Genomic DNA, 22,998 nt, shown 5'->3' with positions numbered 1-22,998 from the left:
CTGTGCATTCCTAAGGGTCACAAATCAGCTATCGGTTAACAGTGGACCCCAAAGTCAACACAGCATAGGATTTCTGGAGCCGAAAACACATTCCTCAGTACTTACTACCACCTGTTAGTTAAAAGTTCACTCTATGGTCAACAACCACCAGAACCCACACCAGATCAGATACTTCACAGGCTCCTGCAATGGACATTTTCACTCAATTTTAGTGTTTGTTTAAGAAGCTCTACAGGGGGAAAAAAAGAAAAAGACGCAACTAAAAAAAGAAAAAAAAAAAAGAAAATAGAACGCCATGTCTTGTCACAGCATCTATAAAACTGTGGTTAGTTACCCAGTCCATCACTTACCGCCATACCAGCCTGAATATGCCCGATCTCGTCTGATCTCGGAAACTAAGCAGGGTCGGGCCTGGTTAGTACTTAGATGCAGTGCCGTAGCAAGGGTTCCCTGGGGCCCCAAGCAAAAAGTAACAGGGGGCCCTCTGAAGTACTGATGGAAATATGGGGTGTAATAAATTATACTTTGCCATTATAAGGAATTGCCACAGGTCAAAGAAGTTGTTATATGCATGTAGTTTTTATTTTAGCATGTACTCAAAAAATGTAAACATTGAGTGTAAACATTAAGTGATTAAGACAATAACACTGAAAATCTAGTACCCTGGCAAATTCAACAAGAATAAGAACAAGATAAATAAATATATGTTTGTTTGTAAAGTGTCACAGTTTTTAAAATGCTTTTAGAAAAGAAAAACTATAAAAAAACTATAAACACCACAACAATAAAAGCAAACCACATAATCAAATAAAAAAATAAATATTAATCAAGTATGTGCACAGGTTCCTGAAATGCAACGTGTAAGAAACACAGAAAAGTGTATATAAAAGTGCACATGAGCCTTTTGGATTTTTTTTATAAAAACAAAAACCTACCAGTGTTGCTTTCTAGCCTTGGCTTGTGCAAATGCAGTGACCATGTCTTCTAAATTCAATGATCGTCCTACCTTGTGCTCAATCGAAATTAAAGCTAATCCTGAAAGCCTTTCCTGAGACATAGTTGATCTGAGATAATTTTTTATCAACTTGAGTGATGAAAAGCTTCTCTCGCCAGAGGCAACAGTGATGGGCAGTGTCAATAAGTAAGTGTCAAATAAGTCGAAAGGCAATACTGAGATTTGCATACAGATCCAGAAGCTGCTCTTTGTAAATATAGTCAAGCATTTCTCTTGGGGAAGTTACATTATCAGGAAATGCATGATATGCAGCTCTGACCTCCAGTATTAAATCGTCACAATCTATGTCATGAAGTGCTTTTTCAAATTTTTTGCACTTTTCTGTCAGGGTGTCATTTTGAATAGCTGCAGACATTTCCTCCTTTGACAAAAGAAAGCCATAAAGGTCATAAACATCTTTAAGTCTTGAAAACCTGTCATTTAGGCTGGTCAGAGCAGCGTCTACTACCACCTCTCTCTCCCCCTCTCCCTCTGTCTGACAGAGAGAAGGAGGTGAGGGAGGGGCGAGTTTGACTCAAGGCAGAGGGGGCCCCTTCAGGGGCTCTGCGACGGGCGGTTGTCATTGCACCTTGTAACTGCAGCTTTCTAGTGAATGTATTCTGTCGCTGTTTGTGTCAATTCTGTTGGCCCACGTGGGGCCCTTCCTAGCTAGGGGGCCCCAAGCAATTGCCTGCCTTGCCTAATGGCAAGCTACGGCTCTGCTTAGATGGGAGACCACCTGGGAATACCAGGTGCTGTAAGCTTTTTACATCTCCTCACAACCTGCACAGGACGCTGTTGCTCATTCTCTGGAGACAGCTGGCAACTAAAACCTCTCTGGGTTATTCAGACGTTCCTGTCTGTTGGGATACAAATTCTCATCCACTTCACGAATATCTTCTCTTGTCTTTGAGCGATTTCAGAAAACTCTAACCCTTCACACATTTCCCTTTGTTAGAGAAAGTCAAGATTCACCTGGGAGCAATTTATCAATTCAGGACAGATTTTAAAAAAAAAAAAAAAAAAAAAAGTCTACTGGAAAAGTCTAGAAACATCCTGACATTATGACAACTTGTTGAACCATTCTGCATGTAAAGACTGATGTGATGAACTAATGCCTAACTGGGCAGTGAGACTATTCAACAGAGACCCATTAGAATACATTCTGATCAACATGACATAAGCAGCTGATAATGTAGGAAACAGCAGAGAATTGTACAGAATCATTTGCATGGATGAACCAAAGCATTTGCAACTTGTTCAAAGAAATGAGAAACTGCTTTTTTGATGTGCACAAGTGACACAATGATGTGAAGATTGAACAAGTAATTTTGAGAATTTCAGTTCTGATCTGAGAAATGAACCAAAGCGACTGAGAAAAACTGTAAATTCCAGTAAGTTGTAAAGGTGTTCTGGGGATGTGAGCATTCTTTGTCTCCCAGCTGCTCCTGTCTCAAAGTGCACAGTTGCAATGTACTGATTCCTGTTTTCTTTTTCTGAGCTGATAAGATGGTGTAGCTGTGCATTTCAAATAGCTGGACAAACTTCTACTTGGTTCGATGAAGCCTTTAAAAACACAAGGTCTTGTGTGTGAGTGAACTCTAAGAAGTTCAAATCCAGAGGCAGGTGTCTGAATGAAGGAAGTGGTGTTGTCAGATCATGTAGAAATCTGTTTCCTGCTTCGTTGCCCTGACAACAGTGACGTCACGGCCCTACCTGTTCCTCAAATTAGTTCTGCTTTTACCGTCTTCATGTCGCAGCTTCTTTTCTCCGTCTGAATGTGAGTAAAACACTTTAAACTGTTTTTTATCTTTTATATATCTATAGAACATAAAACTGATTGAATCATTCATCGTATTTTAACTCAAAAACAATGTTGTTTTGGCACAATTAAAACATTAAATCGTTTTTTTGTTTTTCCCCTAAAACCAAATCTTCAGACATGTTGGGGTGTTCCCAACCAGCAGGAGTTATCAAACTGATGCAAATAGTGCTGAAATCAATGTGTTTTATCAGTAAATATTATTTGCATTTGTCAGGCAGTTCTAAACATGAGTTGTTCTTATTAGCAGAACTTCAGTGCAACAGTTGTAGGATGGAAATGCTTTGAACATTTGATTTTTCAACAACATACGTAGCAAGAACATTGTGTGGAACAAACAGTGGTGGAAAAAAGTTTTGGGACTCCCCATGCATTTGTGAAATACTGCATTAAGAATCCCTCTGAGGTCTTCAAGTGTAATTTCTTTTAGTTCAGTCACAGCCAGAATACTAAACACATCCTAAAAAAGACATTAAAAACTGTAAACTGATTGGTTCCATGTTGAGTTTTGGGTCATTTTGGTTCTAGTGATCCACTATTGAAGGTCCTGCTTTTTATTAAAAGACACAATTTTAGATTCTGTGCTTCATGTCTTTATAAAGCAGCACATCAGAAAGTTCTTCAGAGATAAAAATGACTAAAACAGAGAACCTAACACAGGAAACATGAGTGAAGACACAGATTCTCAGACAGGAAGTGCAGCTGTAACCATATGAACAGGAAGTGCAGATGCAGTCCTTCAGCAGTTGGATTCACTCTGCAGAAATACAGACCAACCAACAGCTGGAAGACAAACCAACATCTGGAGGTCCAAGAGTTTCTTCAGCAAGAAACGACCTCATCCTGATCCACATGGAAAACCAGCCAATGACATGACAGGAACTTAAGCAGCAGTGGTCAAACCAAACTGGTGTCCAGTGTTCCACCAGACTTTTAGATCATGGCTGAAGGTCGTACAATGCTGTCAAGAAGCCCCTGACCAATGAGAGACAGAGGTTAGCCCGGTGTTGTTGGACCAAGAACACAAGAACTGGACAGCCAGGAAGTGGAAGAAGACTCTGTGGTCAGATGAGTCCAGAGTTGGTCCAAAATAACTCAAAACTACTCCAAAGTGAATTAAAAAGTTCCAAAATAACTCAAATTTTTTTCCAAAATGACTTTAAACTGTCTGAATGTGATCTGGAATGAGTTTGAAATTCAACGAAAATTACTCAAAATCATTCAAGATTTGTTTAAAATAGCTCAAAATAAGTTAAAACTAGTTAAAATATGTCAAACAATTCTTAAATTTTGTCCAAAATGACTTAAACTTTGTGACAAATCAGAATAAAATGACTAGAAAAGTTAGTAGACCTGACCCTGTTTGTAGCTGCCGTTAGTTTAGTTCCAGCAGCAGAAATGTGGCTCCACAGCTCCATGTTCGCTCCTTCATGGGACTAAAAAGTTGTCCGTTAGCTAAAATCTGTGAATGTGTATGAAGTTTGAGGAGAAACGTCCCTAAACTGATGTAGTTCAGTTTAGGGATGTAGTTCAGAAGTGTATCAGTGATTCCATTCTAGGGAATGTTAACTGTCAGGGATTTACAGCCTGATGGGAGTTTCTGCTTTCGTGAACCACAGGGTTTGTAGAAGTTATGTTGGATGTTGAGAGACATGAAAAAGGTTGAATGTTGAAATAATCCGTCACATGAAATGAGTGGGAATCAGCCTGTAAAATGTGCTCTTATTGTGAAACTCTGCCTGCTGCGTCCTCATAGGTGGAGTCCTGACTGGTTCCAGGAAACAGATCACCTGTCTGAGTGTCCATATCACAAGGATGGGTGTAAAGCTAACTGCTAGGCTAGTGCTCACAGTTAGCCTCCCTTATCAGTCTGAACGTGGCTGTCGAGCACACCAGCTCATGTGATTTTTTTTCGTCAAACAGGTAAGAGAATAGCTGTTATTATGTTACTTGTTTTGTTCTGTAATGTGTTGGATAAAACAGATAAGTTTCTGGATGCTTTTTTATTTATTTTGCTGTTGAAATATTTTATTTATTTGAGATTATTTTTCTAAATATTATGTCTGCATTAATATTTATTTTTCTTAATTTATTTTGATCAGTATGTTGTATAGTTGTTTCTTTTGTTAGACATTGGTTATTTTCTATATTTTTGTACATGTATATTTTTATATGGCCAGAGAGAGGAGATTCACCGCTGAGAGCACACCAGCTTATGTGTGATTTTTTTTTTTTTTTTATTCTAACGGAGTCGTAACCTGCATGGCCAGAAAATAAAAGTGATCCAGAGAACAGACCTGGTTCTGAGAATCACTTTATTTCATCAGACACAAGGCAGTGAGTGAAAACCACACAGGTTACATAAGACACACCATAAATTAATACCAAAATAATCAACAAAATTAAGCAAATGAATATAATTATACACAAATCTAATGTTACACAGTCACTGGAGCAAAGAGCCAATAAAAGCCATCATTGATCTGATCAGTAGACTGACTGTAAATCTGATCAATCAACAATCAGCTGAAAGGTTTTGGTGTTTCATCACTTCCTGTTTTAGGATTCTATGCCTCTACAAAGACATACAGAACTATGAAATGTCTCTGAAATCACTTGCAGCTGTAAAAACTCTGATCTTCCCGTCTCACTATCTGCACACTGAGCTCTGCAGCATCTTCAGGAAGGATGGAGATGTTTCCAGAGAGCTTATTGGTCAGTAGGAGGTGTTTTAGTTGATCTGTTATCTGGTTCAGCATCAGTTACCATGGTGATGAACCTGCTAAGAAGTGAACCAGCATCCTGAAAAGTCCGGAACACCAGAGTTAAAGCTGAAGTTCCCTCCATGAGCTCAGATCCTGCTTGGTAGTCCAGACCTCAGAGCTGTTTTCATGCTTCAGCCTCCATTTGACATCAAGTCTCATGGAAATCAGCATCAGTTTGCTGCTGCTGCGTAGAAATCAGCTGATCACAAGTGACCGTCTAAAAGGACTCAAACAGACTGAAAACACTGAAATATAGTCAAATAGAGCAGAAAGAAATCCAAGAGAACAGCTTTTATTACTGTCAGGAGAAATGTGAGAAGAATCCTCACAGAAGTTTGTGTTTTGTTGAAAAGTTGAAGAATGAAATGTATGTGGAGTCCATGAGAGACATTTCTTGCAGTAATGAGCTGTTTAGTAGCAGTCAGTGTTTGGTCTGGACTCTGAACAGGCTCAGTATAAAAGTATAAAACCCTGATATGAGGCTCTGATCCTGGACTCCATTCTGACTCTGATCCTGGACTTGTTCTGTGAAGGATCAGAGTTCATGTTTATTTGGAGCCTCTGTTGGTCAAAGTGTAATAATGTGGGATCATCTTTGTGTTGTGGTCCAGTGACTGCAGAGTGACTTCCATGAGTAATATTTAACAGACAGCAGTGAGCGCCCCCTGCTGGTTCCCCTCAGTGTTGCTGTCAGTGATTCTGTAGGATTAACTGCAGTCCTGCCGCTACACAACAACCGCCACCACACCAACAACACAACTGTTCATTAACTGCTGACATTTTCTTTGACTTCATCAGGGAGACACGATGACATCAGAGGTGCTCTTGAACATCCTGGATGATCTGGATGATGAGGAGCTGTCTACATTCCAGTGGTTCCTGCAGAAACCCAACAATGTTCAAGACCTTCCAGCCATCAAAAAGAGTCGACTACAGACACCAAACAGGTGTAAAACTGTGGATGTGATGGTGGAGACTTATGGACTTCAGAGAGCTGTGCAGATGACCAGGGTGGTTTTAGAGAAGATCTCCAGGAATGATCTGCTGCAGAGGTTTCCTGCCAGCAGCTCAGGACCAGAAGGTCAGTCACAAGACAAGAACAACATGATGTCATTACAGTCAGAAAGATGCATGATGGTGCTGCTACAGTTTGATAGAGTTCAGGTTCTGTCAGTTTTTCCTGAGTCCACATGTAAGGTCAGTTCCTCTGTAAAATCTACTGATCAACCCTATTGACTGAATGCTGCCCCCTGCTGTTTATATCTTGATATAACACCAAAATTAGTTTTGTATGAGCTGACCTTCTGTGGAAGCAAAGCATGTCCCACCTGTCCTCACCAAATTATGAGCCGATCAGACAGTTTCTGAAGATTCTTCATTCATACTGTTTAGCTGGGAGTGGTCCTGCAGTTTACAACCAGAGGGAAGCTGACCAATCAGCTCTCAGTAAGGGCAGAACAATGTTGTTGAAGCAGTTGCATTCCAAATCACAAACCTTTAACCTCTGGCAGTTCACCACTTACCTTTGTACCATTTCAAGCTACTCATTGGACTTGAACTACTTTAATTTCAATGAAAAACTGGAAAAATTGGGGCATTCTAAAAGTTTTGACTGGTAGTGTACTGATAAGGGCCCCAGTGAGCCCAGAACAGGGCTGCTGGTCCAGCTCTCTGTTTTTAGGTTCTATTGTCTAAAGCACAGGTGTCAAACTCTGGCCCGTGGGCCAGATTATGCCCGCAATGTAATCATATTTGGCCCACGAGGCAATACTAAATAACTACCAGAGCCGGCCCGCCGGTATTATATAGCGCATGTAGCGCTATTACTACAAATCCCAGAATGCTCTGCTGGTGTTTTATCGCGTCAATCAGGACAAGACCCATAAACACCAGCTGTTTGTCAAAATGTGTACTTCGTTCTCACGTACTTGTGAAACATCATCAGTCAGAGACCAAGTACTGATCCAGTTCAAAGAACGCATCTGGCAGAGAACAGATGAAACACCCGGATGTGTTCTGGCTCCGGCCGAATTATGGAGACTGCATCAGACCAGACTTGAGTGGACATGAGGCAGCCAAAAAACCAATAACCCAATCTGTGGTCAATTTATCAAGATAAAGCCTGATCAGAAATGTACTCCTATTGTTTCAGAGATGTGAACATCCAGGTTAGACGGCTATGACCGGACAGTCAGCCTCACTGTAGCCGCCGAGAGCAGCCTTGTCTGCCGCTGGCCCTGATGGTTCTATAGTGGTTAAACTGGGATCGTAGCATAGACTGCATATCTATGGATATTAGTAGTTTTACGTTTTTCTAACGGTCACACTTTGGCCTCACAGTGTATTTTTTTTAATTGTTTCGAGAAAAATCGGTTTGAAAGAAGTTAAAGTTCATAACTTTATATTGTTCATGTTTTACTCAGTCGCTGACTGTAATATTAAGAACAGATATAAATTAAAATATAGAATATCATATATTTTCAAGTTTTTTTGAGTCTTTTCACGACTAAAAATATGTATGTTTTTGTTCTAGTGTTTATAGTTCTTTATATTTGCTTTTAGGGCTTAATTTAATGGATTATAATTAAAAATGGTGACAAAAAATAAGAAAAAAAATTAAAACATTAATTTTACTGCTTTACAAAAGATATTTCTTCTATTTTAATTTCTACAATTCATTTTTGCCATGTGAAGAGGATAAACCTTGTCCAAAGAAGAAAAATCTGTGATTATTCAACACGAAAAATTAAATTACACTTATCAACAAATAAGCAAACAAACACGAAGATCAAAATGTGTTATTAATAATTTATTGAATAAAAAAAGAAAGTTATAATAGTTTAAAACCCACAGGTAGACCAAATAAAATTGGAAAAACATGTATTAAAAAATCTTTGATCTTGCTCAAGAAAAATCAACCACTGCAATGAAAATAAAAACTAAGTTAGGCATTGATTACAGCACAAGGTCTATTCAAAGAATTTAGACCATCATAGGTTTAAAATACACCAAAATGTGCAGAAAACCTCCTTTAACGGCCAAGCAGAACATTTCTAGAATTGAATAGGCTAAAAAAAATTTAATTTACAGAGATGAATAGGAAAATATTATTTTTTCAGATGAAAAAAATATAATCTCGATAGTCCTGGTGGGTTTAAATTCTACTGGCATCATATCGATGCTGAGAAACAAATTTTTAGCAAGAGGTAGCTATCAATCAATCAAACTTTATTTATAGAACACTTTTCATACAGTTAAAAATGCAACACAAAGTGCTTTACAACATTTAAAAACATTAAAAACAAGAAAACACATCCCTCCCTCCCTCCATACATACATATATGCACACAACTACACAAGCACACACACTCTCACCACTGACTGTAGGGAGACATGGCATGGCACTGACGACTGTGGAAAGTGCCACCATTGGGGTCGTCCACACTGGGAGGAGTCGCAGGCCATGACCCCCTGGGGGCGCCGGCACCCGGACCCCCCAACCCCAACAGACAGGGAGACCCCCACACCGAGGTGGGGAGCCCCCCAACCAGCCGGGCCGAAGGGACCCATGGACAGCACCCCCAGCAGCAGACCGCATACAGCCCCCAGTGTGGAGGACCCCCCTGAGGAAAACACTGGAGTTAAATAACTAAAAATTTAAAACTATAAGATAGAATAAAAGACCTATAAGATAAGTAAAGGGTGGAAAATTAAAAGAGTAAAAATACATAAGATAATAAATCGAGAATGATAAGAACATAAGAAGGATTGGAAAGATTAATTAAAAGCCTGATTAAAGAGGTGAGTCTTTAACCTTCTTTTAAAAACATTGACAGTCTCTGCAGTCCTGAGGTTCTCCGGCAGGCTGTTCCACAGGCGGGGGCCATAGTGGCTAAATGCTGCCTCACCATGGGTTTTTGTCCTGGCTTGTGGTTTGGATAAAAGGCCACTGCCGGAGGACCTCAGGATCCGTGAGGGTCGATATGTTAAAAGAAGATCAGAAAAATAAGAAGGCGCAAGGCCGTTAAGACTTTTAAAAACTAATAAAAGAACCTTAAAATCGATCCTGAAGTGGACGGGGAGCCAATGCAGCAACTTTAAAACTGGTGTAATGTGTTCCCGCCCTCTAGTCCTCATCAGCACGCATGCGGCTGAGTTTTGCAATAATTGTAGATTTAAAATACTGTTTTTGGGAAGACCAGAGAGCAGGGCATTACAATAGTCTAAACGAGAAGAGATAAAAGCATGAATTAGCACCTCCATGCTGGCCTGAGAGAGAAACGGACGGACTCTGGCTATATTCTTCAGATGGTAAAAACCTATTTTTGTTATATTTTTAATATGTGGGATAAAATTCAGCTCAGAGTCGAAAATCACGCCCAGGTTTTTTACAAATTTTGCTGGTTTAAAATCTTGTAATTTAGATAAAAATTTCTCTCTCTGGCCTTCAGGACTTAAAACTAAAACCTCAGTTTTGTCCTGGTTGAGCTGTAGGAAGTTCACTGCCATCCATGACTTGATGTCTAAAATACAGTTTAAAGGGTATCTATTGGCCCTGTGTCATCGGGAGACACGGCAATGTACAGCTGTGTATCATCAGCATCGCGATGGAAACTGATGCCGTGTCTCCTGATGACATCCCCAAGAGGAAGCATATAAAGATTAAAAAGAATGGGACCTAAAATTGACCCTTGGGGAGCCCCATACCTAATTTCATGGGTTCCTGAGGAACACATGTCCATACTTTTGTTTTTTTAATTGTTTATTTAATAGGGACAATACAATTAACATAGCTTCAATAGAGTTCATGAATCCGATGTGTTGCATGTAGAGTTTTAGCTACAGCTAATTCTCTTAGATAAAAACATCGGTCTGTGAGGTAGGAATCGAACCAGTTAAAAACAGTACCAGAGAGGCCGACCAGGTGTTTGAGTCTGTTTAATAAAATATGATGGTCTACTGTATCAAAAGCAGCACTTAGATCCAGTAGAACCAACACTGTTAGTTTTTTATTATCCAAATTCCACCTGATGTTGTTTAAAATCTTTAAAAGTGCTGTCTCTATACTGTGGTTCATCCTAAAACCAGACTGATGTTTTTCTAAAATGTTAATTGTGTTTAAAAAGTGATTGACTTGGTTAAAATCCAGTTTTTCTAAAATTTTATTTTAAAATGGTAAGTTGAATACAGGACGGTAGTTATGAAAAACGTTGGGATCTAAATTGCTCTTCTTCAGAAGGGGCTTCACCACTGCCGTTTTAAAGGCAGTGGGGAAGACACCCGTCTGAAGAGAGCAATTCATTATGTTTAAAAACTGTTCCTCAAAGAATCCATAAAATGATTTTAAGAGTGGTGTGGGAATTGGATCTAAAAGGCAGGTTGTTGGGTTTACTTGGGAGAAAACTCAGCTATGTGTCCTTGCATCAACCAGGGCAAAACTCTTCAGTGCTTCCTCAGGCAAAGACAGCAGATCAGGTGTGGTAACAGGTAAAACTTGTTGGGATAAAAGGCTGGATCTGATGTCCTTGATTTTGGTTCTGGAGTGGTCTGCAAAGTTCTCACAAGAGTGTCAGATGGCTTCTTAAAAGCTTTATTAAAAGCTAGGGTTATGGGAGCTTTATGGTCTGGGAGCCTTTTTCTGGAAAAAATAAAATCTGTTTAGAATTTGTTGATGAAACAGTAAATTCAGAATCTTATATAAAACTTATGAAAAAACATTGAACCACTTATTTTTTCTCAAAATGAAAAATGGATCTATCAGTAAGACAACGCACCATGCCACAAATCACAGAAGACCCCAGAATACTTTGGAAAGAGTGATATAGATGTGATGAACCGGCTGCCAAGTCCCCAGACCTTAATCCCATCAGAAAATTCTGGGGATTTATGGCAAGAAAAGTTCATAATGATGGAAAACATTTCAATAACAGGGGTGATCTGAAAAATTACTTATTAAAGCATTGGACAGAATTGATGAGAAATTGCTGCTTTCTCTGATTCAGAGCCTAAAAGGTGAGCTGAAGTGACTTTGCATTATGGGAGATGATAAATTATTTAGTTCTGAACTTTTTGTCACCATTTTTAATTATATATATATTTTTTTTAAAATGTAGCCTTCAAAACCAATATAAAAAACTATAAAGACTCAAGCAAAAAATACACATTTTAAGTCATGAAAGGACTCTAAAAACAAAACAAAATTTGAAAATATATGATATTCTATCTTTAAATTTATACCTGTTCTTATTTTTATGTCGAACTGTATATTGTACAGTTTTAAGCTTTGCTTGTTCCATATTCAGTGTTGAAGCAGAACCTGTTTGGGTCCATATGAAAAGGTTTATTGTTATATTTGGAGGAAGACTTTTTCAGTGAATATCAATGTTGGCCCACGACTTTGTCCAAGCTTTAAATTTTTGCCCACTGTGTATTTGAGTTTGACACCCCTGGTCTAAAGGGTCTTGCTCTAATAGGAACCCTAAGAACAGCTTAATCTGGACTTAAGGTAACCCACCTACCTTCTGACCGCCTCTATAGTTAACCATCTGGGTAGCCCTTTAGCTGAGTTGCCCTTTCAGTCAGTTTTTTCAGTCACTTTCCTCTGAATGATCAGGGTAAGTTGCTGCATTATGTGTAGAGTTTAGGATGAAACCCCCAGGAATAAATTTAGAAAAATCTCACACACACATTTGCCCAACTTTTTATGACCATCAGATGTTATAGGTGGCTAATTAGAAGTCCAGCCTCTTTGTAGTTGCTTAGTTGCTTATGTTTTCTCACACTGTTACGTTCATGTTTGACACAGATGAGACTGTTCCGGTACCAGAACCACATCCCATCAAATATTACCAACAGAAGCTTCAGTCAAACTTCCAGCACACGTTTAAGGTTACAACAGAGGGGTGGGAAGCAGATAAGCAGCTTCTGATTGATATCTACACAGAGCTGTACATCACAGCTGGCCGGGATGTGCACATCAACACACAGCATGAGGTCCGACAGATTGAGAATATGGGGAAGCCATCAGACACAGAGACACAGATCCAACCCAGAGACATTTTCAAGCATCCTTCTGGAAAAGACATACCCATCAGAACAGTGCTGACCAATGGGATTGCAGGGATTGGAAAAACATTCCTTGTGCGCAAGTTTATGTTGGACTGGGCCGAAGAAAGAACCAATCAAGATGTGCATCTTATTTTCCCATTCACTTTCCGTGCCCTGAATTCACTGCAGGGAAAAAAGTTTGGTTTGGCAGAGCTCATTCATTTCTGTATCCCAGAAACTGAAGATGTCACAGTGGAGGCTCTGAATTACATCTTTACAGCTCTGCAGTCATCAGGAAACAGCAGCTACAAAAAGAGCAGATTCAAACTGCTGTTTGTGTTTGATGGACTGGATGAGAATCGCCTTCATTTGGACTTTGATGTCAACAACATTCCCTCCGTGGACGTAACAAAGTCAACAAAAATAGAAGTCCTGCTGAGGGGACTGATCAGTGGAAAACTGTTGCGCTCAGCTCGCCTCTGGATAACCACACGACCTGCAGCAGCCAATCAGATCCCTCCTGACTGTGTGGACATGGTGACGGAGGTCAGAGGGTTCACCGACTCACAGAAGGAGGAGTACTTCAGGAAGAGATTCAAGGAGCAGACCAGCAGCATCATCTCCCACATGAAGACATCACGAAGCCTCCACATCATGTGCTACATCCCAGTGTTCTGCTGGATCACTGCTACAGTTCTGGAGGAGCTGCTGAGAACCAGAGCAGGAGGAGAACTGCCCAGAACCCTGACTGAGATGTACGCAGAGTTTCTAAGATTTCAGATTGATCAAACAAAAGAAAAGTACGGTCCAGAGAAGTGCATTCAGTCCATGAAGTCATTAGCTAAACTGGCTTTTGAACAGCTGCAAAAGGGCAACCTGATCTTCTATGAGAAAGATCTGAGAAAAAGTGGCATCGATGTGAGGGAAGCCTCAGTGTACTCAGGAGTGTTCACAGAGATCTTCAAAGCAGAGCGAAGACGGAAACAGGAAGACAAGATGTTCAGCTTCGTCCATCTGAGTGTTCACGAGTTTCTGGCTGCTCTTCATATCCATCTGACCTTCATCAACTCTGGAATCAACCTGTTGGAAAAACAACAAACAACATCCCGTTGGTCTGATATGTTCCAAAGTTATTCAACAGTTTTCTACCAGACAGTTGTGGACGAGGCCTTACAGAGTCCAAACGGACACCTGGACTTGTTCCTGCGCTTCCTCCTGGGTCTGTCACTGTCGACCAATCAGAATCTCCTACCAGGCCTGCTGACACAGACAGGAAGTAGCTCAAAGACCAATCAGAAAACAGTGGAATACATCAAGGAGAAGATCAGTAAGGATGTGTCTGCAGAGAGAAGCATCAATCTGTTCCACTGTCTGAATGAACTGAAGGATGTTTCTCTAGTGGAGGAGATCCAACAGTCCCTGAGATCAGGACGTCTGTCCACAGATGAACTGTCTCCTGCTCAGTGGTCAGCTCTGGTCTTCATCTTACTGTCATCAGGAGAAGATCTGGACGTGTTTGACCTGAAGAAATACTCTGCTTCAGAGGAGGCTCTTCTGAGGCTGCTGCCAGTGGTCAAAGCCTCCAAGAAAATTGTGTAAGTAGTTGGAGACTGAAGATTCTTTTTCATTTTGCTGCTGTTTCATCAGTATAATCTGCTATTTGTCTCTTCAGAGTGAGTGGCTGTAATCTGTCAGAGAGAAGCTGTGGAGCTCTGTCCTCAGTCCTCAGCTCCCAGTCCTCCAGTGTGACAGAGCTGGACCTGACTAACAACAACCTGCAGGATTCAGGAGTGGAGAGTCTTTCTGCTGGACTGGAGAGTCCACACTGTAAACTTGAAGCTCTCAGGTCAGGACTCATCAACCTGTTCAACTGTTGACCATTTAAAATGTGTTTTTATTCATGATGAGCAGAACAGCTGAGGTGGGAGGTTTTCTGTATTTGTATGACTCAGATCAGTTTTGTTACTGACTTTAGCACTAGTTTCTCTTAATGAGGCCTCTTCCACTACAGGAACTGAACAACCTGGAACCTGCATCACAGAAGCAGAACCTGTAAGAACCTGTGAAGACTTGGTTCCAGGTTCTGTTTTAGTTTCCACTGTTTAACAAAATAGGATGTTTCAGATAGATGTTGATGAAGAGGAAACACCAGAACAAACATTTCATGTTCACACTTGAACTTGTTTTATGGATCTTCTCCAGGTTGTTTTCTCCTGACTAGATCCTTGCTTGTGTTGTTTCTACTCTCAGATGTTAATTGCTTTGGATAAAAGCGTCTGCTAAATTAAAACTGTAGAATGTTCAGTTTGTTCAATGACTGAACTCAGTGCAGTTCAGCTGGTGGACGGTTGGACTGTTGTTTACATTCTTGTTTGAGGTTCAGGTCCAATTCCTTCTCACCACTGGAGCCCAAACAGCCACTGAAGCAGTGTTGCCTTCTGTCTTCATTGAGATCAAAGACATCCTCAGTTCAAATTCTCTTTATCTGCTCTTATGGTCTAGAGAGATTTAAGGTGTTTGCTGAAAGCAGTGGTGAGAAGGTGCAGATAGAAAGGTCTAGGCCCCAAAGAGAAGTAGACAGGTTAGTAATGGAAAGGAGGCAGTTAAGGAAGCAGTGGAGGGAGGCATCAGAAGAAGAAAGGGAGGGAATTAATGTGTTGCAGGAGGAACTGAGAAGCAGGTTAGCAGTCCTCAGAAGGGCAGAACACCTTAGGGAGAAGAGAAAGAACAATGAATGTGCAATGAATGTTATCATTTTTTAGGAACCCTTTTAAGTTTGTGAAGGGCATGTTCAATCAGGAAGAAGGATGGCAATTTCAGGCAGCAAAGTCAGAGGTTGAAGAGTATTTGAGGTTGACATATTCAGATTCAGAGGAGAATAGGAACATAGGTCTTCCACGTGACATGCCACCATTGGGGGAAATGTATCAGGAGATGTATGTTAGCCTACAGAGATGGAGAGAAGTTGTGGAGGTGGTCAGGCGTGCAAAGACTTCATCAGCCCCAGGGCCTAATGGAGTCCCCTACAGGATCTACAAGAGTGCACCTGGCATCTTAAGGATACTGTGGAGACATCTGAGAACAGTCTGGGAGAAACAAAGTATTCCAAGAGCATGGCATAGGATGGGAGGTGTTTTCATCCCTAAGGAGGAGGAGTCATCAGACCTCAGCCAGTTTTGGATGATTTCTCTCCTAAATGTTGAGGGGAAAAATTGTCTTCAGTATTGTAGCGCAGAGGTTGGCTAGTTACTTCGTGAGGAATGGTCTGATAGATTCTACAGTGCAGAAAGCAGGGATACTGGAATTTTGTGGATGCTTGGAGCAGAATAGCATGATTTGGCATCAGATTCAGAAAGCTAAGAGGAAGAGGAAAAATTTGAATGTTGTGTTTTTAGATCTGGCTAATGCGTTCGGGTCAGTGCCGCGTAGCCTTACTTGGAGTTCCTCTCACTACTTTAAAGTGCTGGAGATGGTTGGTAACCTGGTGAAAGCAGATTTCCAGGACATCGGATTATGAGCAAGTACGGGAGATTTTCCAACAGGCTGGCAAAGATTGGAGGTTGGTATTATGGCAGGATGTAAAGTTTCACCGTTAGCTTTCACAGTGGCTATGGAGTTAATTATCAGGGCTTCCAAGTGGGTCGTAGGTGGAGAGAGACGGCAGAATGGAATGTGTCTTCCACCAATTAGAGCTTATATGGATGATATGACACTGATAACTACAACAATGCCATGTACAAAGAGGTTGTTAGATAGAATAAATAGGAATCTGAAATGGGCTAGTATGAGGATCAAGTCTGGTAAATCGAGCAGTATTTCGATATACAGAGGGAAAGTAAGTGATCAGAAGTTTTTCATAGATGGTGAGGAAATTCCTACAATTAGGGAGAAGTCAGTCAAGAGCTTAGGAAGGTGGTATAATGTGAACCTGAATGATAAGGAACAAGTTATGCAATTTTAAAAGAATGTTGCAGAAGGGCTGGATAGAATAGATTAATCAGGGCTCCCAGGAAAACTGAAGTTGTGGTGCTTGCAGTTTGGCTTATATCCTACATTAATGTGGCCAATGTCCATTTATGAAGTTCCATTATTCATTGTAGAGAGAATGGAAAGGAGAGAGACGGAGAGTTAGTTCTTATATTAAGAAATGGTTGGGTGTTTCCAGGTGCTTAAGCAGTGTAGCTTTGTATGGGAAAGGGATACTTTAGCTGCCAGTATCCAGTCTAACAGAGGAGTTTAAATTCACCAAGGTTAGGACAGAGCTCTTATTGTCTCGGATTAAGGACATTTTGGTTAGCAATGTGGTTCCAAATCCTACGAGGAGGAAATGGGACCCGAGAGCAGCAATGCAGGGGGCAGAGGCAGCTCTTAGGCATGCAGAAATAATAAGTAATATTCAGTTTGGCCCAGGTAAACCAGCATGTAAATCCACCAGGTCCAAAGGAGAAAAGAAAGCTGGTAATGGAACACATGCGTAGACAAGAGAAACTGTTAAAGGGGGCAAAGGCAGTTGGTTAGCATTTAGAGCAGGGGCAGTGGTTGAACTGGGAAGGTGTTGAGAAGAGGACGCTTCGCCGGAGGGACCTGTGGAGTATGGAAGAAAGCCGTATTACATTTCTAATAGGGGCAACATACAATGTGTTGCCAACCCCCCAGAACCTAAGACTCTGGGTAGATGGTGACCAATCGTGCCCGCTGTGCTCAGGTACTGCAAGCTTACAGCATATTTTGTCTGGTTGTAGAATGAGCTTATCACAAGGCTGGTATATATGGTGGCATAATCAGGTGCTGAGAAGCTTAGCTGCAGGAACTGAAGAGAGGAGAAAGCAGGCGAATTCTGGAGGTTCTAAGGAGAGGTTAGTGGAGAAATTTGTTGCAGATGGGGAGAAGGATAGGGGCCTTAAATCAGGAAGGAGGCGGGGGCGTGGCTGCCTGGTAGGAGCCTGTAATTGGGAATTGCAGGTAGATTTAGGAGGAAAGCTTGTTGTTATCCAAGGAATCTGAGGCCAGATATTGTTTTGTGGTCTGTGAAGGAAAGACTGTACAGTGTTCCCTCATCTATCGCGGGGGTTACGTTCCAAACTTCCCCACGATAGACGAAAAGTATCGACCATATGGTAGCCCTTAAATATTGATCAACTCACCCATCTCCAGGGCTGTGGATCAGGCCGAGTATAATTATTTTGCGTTTTTATGCTCATGTCTTTTGCTGTCTTCCATGCTAAACATCCCCAGCAGGACAGGACAGTTTTCTGCAGGTTTTATTCACTGCTCAGCACAACAAACACAGACCGTGCTCTTACTGGCTCTCCCGCTGTACCACAATTAAATCAGCTGTACCAAAAACAATAGGAATGCGGAACCAACATCTGGGACAGCAGGGCAATAAGCAAACACAAAACAATGAAATATCTGACCAAATAATCAACTAAATAAGATCCAAGGCACAACATAAATTAACACCAAAATAAATGCAAATGAATCCAGTCATGCACAAATCCAATGCTACAATATTTTTATTTTATTGTTATTCCGCCAAGGAGCGGTGGAGTTATGTGATGATCAGTACGTTTCTCTGTGAATCTCTCCATCCTGTGCAACATTACTCACAAACAGACCAACAAATTTGGATGGAATTTTTAGTTAAGGTCAGAAATGACACAAGGACCAAGTGATTAGATTTTGACAGTGATGCGACTTATTGTCTGGATTTGTTAAAGATTTCCCATTGTGAGTTATAGTGGCCAGCACGGCGTCACTGTAACCATGACAACAAGTGAACGCTGCGTCAGTTCCCTGCTGACAATCATGTGATCCTACTACAAATCCACCTGTGCCAACTTATCGGAATTGATACAAGGAACAATTGATTAAATTGTGGGGGTGTTTGTGAGTCCCATCACATATGTCCTCCTACATATTTAGGTCAGCCGATTCATGCACACATGCATAAAACATGCCTGTGTTCAGCGCCAGGTCAGAGAATGAACAGTCTTGGCGGAGTATTGCGCTCTCTGAGTGTTTTTCTTGTTGTTATATATGTTAAGGCTTTATAAATCCTCCCCACACACCTCACATCACTGCAGAGCAAAGCTATGCAGCGATCAGACGTCTGTGTGAGACGGACAGGCCAGATGCTGAATGCCGCTATACCATATATAATATAATATAATATAATATAATATAATATAACATAACATAACATAACATAACATAACATAACATAACATAACATAACATAACATAATATAATATATGCACTATACTCAGGGGAGACGGAGGAGACTGATGCTATGGTCTCTGAGACAATCAGAGTCCAGCGCTGTACGCTACGCGATGGCAGAGCCGGTCGCTATGACTAAACTGTTGTGCTGCAGTGCACCATGGGAGTTCGGGGTGTTGGCGGTTTAAATGTCATTATTGTGGTTTATGTTAGTGTTCCAGTCTTCTTAGTATTTGTGTTTTATTGTGTTTTTGTGGACCATGAGTATGAAGTGTAGTGTGTTTGATGACTTCCTGCTACATTTATGTTGTCTGTGTCAAAATAAAAGCATCTAGTGGTGATATAGTGTGTAAGAAGCAGGTATATGCTTCTTAGTGTTAGTTTTCAATGCAATTTGCTACAATAACAGTTACTGAAATGGTATCTGTACCACAAAATTCCGCGATATAGTGAAACAACCGCGGAATCAAACCCAATCCAAAAATTTGTGATACAGTGAGACCGCGAAAAGTGAACCGCGATATAGTGAAGGACCACTGTATTTCATTAACAGTCCCGTGGGAAAATTCAGTGGAGGCAGCTTATGAGAGAAAGAAGGCTAAATATGCAGACTTAAAGATAGAAAATGAGCAGAGGGGATGGAGAACCAGAGTTCGCCCAGTTTAAGTTGGGTGTAGGGACTTTGTTGCAGGGTCAGCTATTTCACTTCTGAGGGAGCTGGGAGTGCAGGACAGAGTCTGAGGAAGATGGTGAGGGACATGGCAGATGTGGCTGCTAGATATAGTCAGTGGATATGGATTAGGAGTAATAACAATATTTAGGAGGTGAAATAAAGGTAGAGAGGGAGAAGGTGGAGGCAGAGGACAAGCCCTCTCCTTCACTCTGCTTTCTCCGCCTTCTTTTCCTTCTCCCAATGGGCAGAGATCCAGAAAGAGGAAGTGGAGATAAGGTGGGGGAGTGGCCTGTTGGAGTCTCTCTGGGACCATGCGGCCATCTCAAGTAGGTTTGTGGTGTAAAGTAGTGGCTGTGTCTTTGTCCTTTTTTTGTTTTTTCTTTTTAGATAGCATTAGCAAGTAGCAGTTAGCAATTGGTACTTGCGTCTTAGGGGAAGTCTGCTTGTATAATCTCTGTCTGTGGTGAGCTTTGATTATGTAGGGAAGTATTTTAGCAATTAGTGGTTAGCATTACCATGTAGCATGAACAAGTTTGGTGAGCTGGCTTGTATAGTGTAGTCAGTGGTAAGTTTGTTGTGGACATGGTAGTAGTCTTACAGCTAGCATTAGCGTTTAAAGTTAGCACTAGCAGGTTTGAAGAGTTCATAAGTATAGTTTCTTTGTCAGTTTTTAGCAGTTGTCACTAGGTATTCAGCATCTTGCACTAGCTAACTGGCAGCAATAGCACTGCTCGCTACCTGGAGTATCTCCTAAACGGGCCTGGGTCAGTTGAACGTGGCAGTGCTGTTTGGATTGTGTAGGAGCAGTGTGAGCTGGCACTAGGGGGAGTGAATCTGGGGTGCCAGAGTTCACCGTCTAGCCTCCTGGAGGTGTTGTGGGACTAAATAGGTGAAACACTGTTGAAGGGAGGTTTCCACTTGATGACCCCCAGAGATGTGTTAGGAATCACTACTCACTGGTGTATATAGTGATAGGTCAGGGATACTAGGTCCTTCATTGAGTGCACATCCTTCTTGTTTGAAGCAGAAGTGTCTTGTGTTTAAATTTACTGGCTTCACCTCCTCGGATGTTGTGGAGTCTGATCCCATCACTCCCAACTCTGTCTTCACTGGGCGGCAGGACACGTCCCTACCTCAGGTGGTTTATGAGGAACTGAGATTTTGGGTTGAGGAACATGACAACATACTCAGATACTGGCTGAAGATTTTTGGAAAGACTTCCTGCAACAGCAGCTTCCAGGACTACAGGTCTGTCAGAAATGATGGAGTGAAGCAGCAACCCTGCAGGTGAGGACAGTCATCATGACTGTTGATAAGCAGTGTCCTCATGTCCTCTGGTCTGTGGGTAAGGTCAGTCCAGTCTTCCTGCTGCTGATGGCTGAGTCCCATCAACTGAAGTGTTGGTGAAGGATAGAACATCCATCCCACCTGTGGTGAGGTTCATGGTCTCTCTGCTCTCCTTGAAGAGGAGCAACACCCTCATAGGGATCCTGTGATCCTTTTCAGATGTGAGGCTGTTAAAAGGTTGTTGGTTCCTTTCAGACTGTAGGGACTGAGAGCCAATCACTGGGCAACAGAGTGTCTCCTGAGACTGAGAGAGAATGAAGAGTCCAGCTCACTGATGCTATGAGGAGTCCAGACTTCATCAAGAGTGGAGATAAACAGTTTAAACACCTGAGTTTGGAGATCCTTAGTTTGGTTCCAGTGGGATTCATGTGTCAGTGAAAACCAAAGCATGAGTCTCAACAGCACAAGTAGAAGTGAAGGAACCTGGTTTATATATATTTATTGTTGATTTTCGTTATGTTGCCATTTCCTTTTCTTTTCTCTTTTTTTTTCTTCTTCCCTTTTTTTTAAACACATCTTATTAACCATGTATATTTCCGTACACCTACAGACATATATTCTCAAGTGCCGTACATTTACATATCTATATAAGCAATATACAGTTACAGTTCTTACATGTATTGACATATTTATATATTCACATGCATCTCAACCCCTGCGCCCTTCTATGCACACACACATATACATATATATACTCACACAAACACATACATAGGCGTACCGACATATACATACCCATCTTCACCCTTTTCTAATTATATATATTTGCAGACATATATAGAAATGCATGTGGATCTTCAGGTGCGCACCCACCCATATGTGCACATGTCCATCCACATGTACCTTCACATTTTGGCAACTTTATTTTATATATATATTTCTCTATTCTTTTTACTTCTTTTTTTTTCTTTTCACCCGTTTGTGCCCTAAATAATGTTTAAACTTTATACTTCTAACATGTTGTTTTCAGCTTAAATACCAAAAATGAAAATTCTATATATATATATTAAAAACAAAACAAAGCAAAAAAAAAAAAACAACAAACATACTAGTATTTAGGGAAAACATAAAAATATATACTTGAATAAATAAATACATTTCATTAGGATAGGTGAAACAAACATTTTTAGGTAGGTTCTACTTCAACATGTATTTTCTCTTATGACCGGTGCCCATATAGATTCAAATTTTTTTGTTTGAAACCTTAGTCTCGCCGTCACTCTTTCCATTTCCATCACATTTATTACTCTTTCCCACCACTGATCTGGGCAAGGGGGTTGTGGCTTAAGCCATGAGGTGGTTATCATTTTCTTTGCTATTGTACATAATATTAATATAATTTTGATATTTTTTGTTGTCAGTTGAGGTTTAATACCCAACATACATAGTTTTAGATCTAATAATTTTTCATCACAAATATTTTCAATTTTACTTTGAACCTTTTCCCAGTAATCTTGTATTATGGGGCAGTGCCAGAATATATGTGCGTAATTTCCCCTTTGATCACATCCTCTCCAACATTTATCAGAGTTTCCATGATATTTTGATTTATCTGTTGGAACAATAAAATATTGCATTTTAGTTTTCCATTCGAACTCTCGCCATATAGCACTGCTCAATATCGTATGACCCATTGTAAATGATTCTTCCCATTGTTCCTGTGTTATACTAATATCGTTTTGTCTTTCCCACTTTTCTTTAATATCTATATTATTATCTTCAGATTCTGCTTGTAAAGCTTTATAAATGTTTGAAATATGTTTTGTATTCCTTATATTTTTCATTAGTAATTCTTCCAGATAATTTGTTTTTTTACACAAATAATTCCAATCTTCATGTTTATACAGATAGTTTCTAATTTGTAGAAATCTATAAAAATCTTGTGCAGATAGACTGAATTCTCTTTTTAATTGTTCAAAAGATTTCATATGTTCCCCCTCAAAAAGTTGTCCAAGATATATCAAACCTTTTTCTTTCCATTTAGTAAATCCTCCTTCCATTGATGGTTTAAAATCTGGATTTTGATCTATTTTGGTGGCTCTACAAATTGAATTTGACATTCTTAATTTTCTTTTTACAGTAGACCAGACCTTTAATGTTCCTTTAACCCATTCATTTTTAATTTTT

The 22,998-nt window shown here is 40.4% G+C and overlaps 1 protein-coding gene across 1 annotated transcript in view; it reads left to right on the top strand.

Annotated features, from left to right (window-relative positions):
- Window positions 1–437: 437 nt before the first annotated feature.
- The window catches only part of LOC111579052 (NACHT, LRR and PYD domains-containing protein 12-like), an 84,596-nt gene continuing 62,035 nt past the window's right edge, over window positions 438–22,998 (top strand). Inside the window, exons 1-4 of the mRNA XM_035955556.2 lie at window positions 438–4,739; window positions 6,380–6,662; window positions 12,387–14,223; window positions 14,301–14,474. Of these exons, the coding sequence (XP_035811449.2) occupies window positions 6,389–6,662; window positions 12,387–14,223; window positions 14,301–14,474 (2,285 nt within the window). The 5' untranslated portion in view covers window positions 438–4,739; window positions 6,380–6,388. The remainder of the gene's footprint in view (window positions 4,740–6,379; window positions 6,663–12,386; window positions 14,224–14,300; window positions 14,475–22,998) is intronic.

Source organism: Amphiprion ocellaris, chromosome 24 (genome assembly GCF_022539595.1).
Source record: "Amphiprion ocellaris isolate individual 3 ecotype Okinawa chromosome 24, ASM2253959v1, whole genome shotgun sequence".
NCBI lineage: Eukaryota > Metazoa > Chordata > Actinopteri > Pomacentridae > Amphiprion > Amphiprion ocellaris.
The sequence above is the reverse complement of the archived record's forward strand: the minus strand, read 5'-3'. Positions and strand labels throughout refer to the sequence as shown.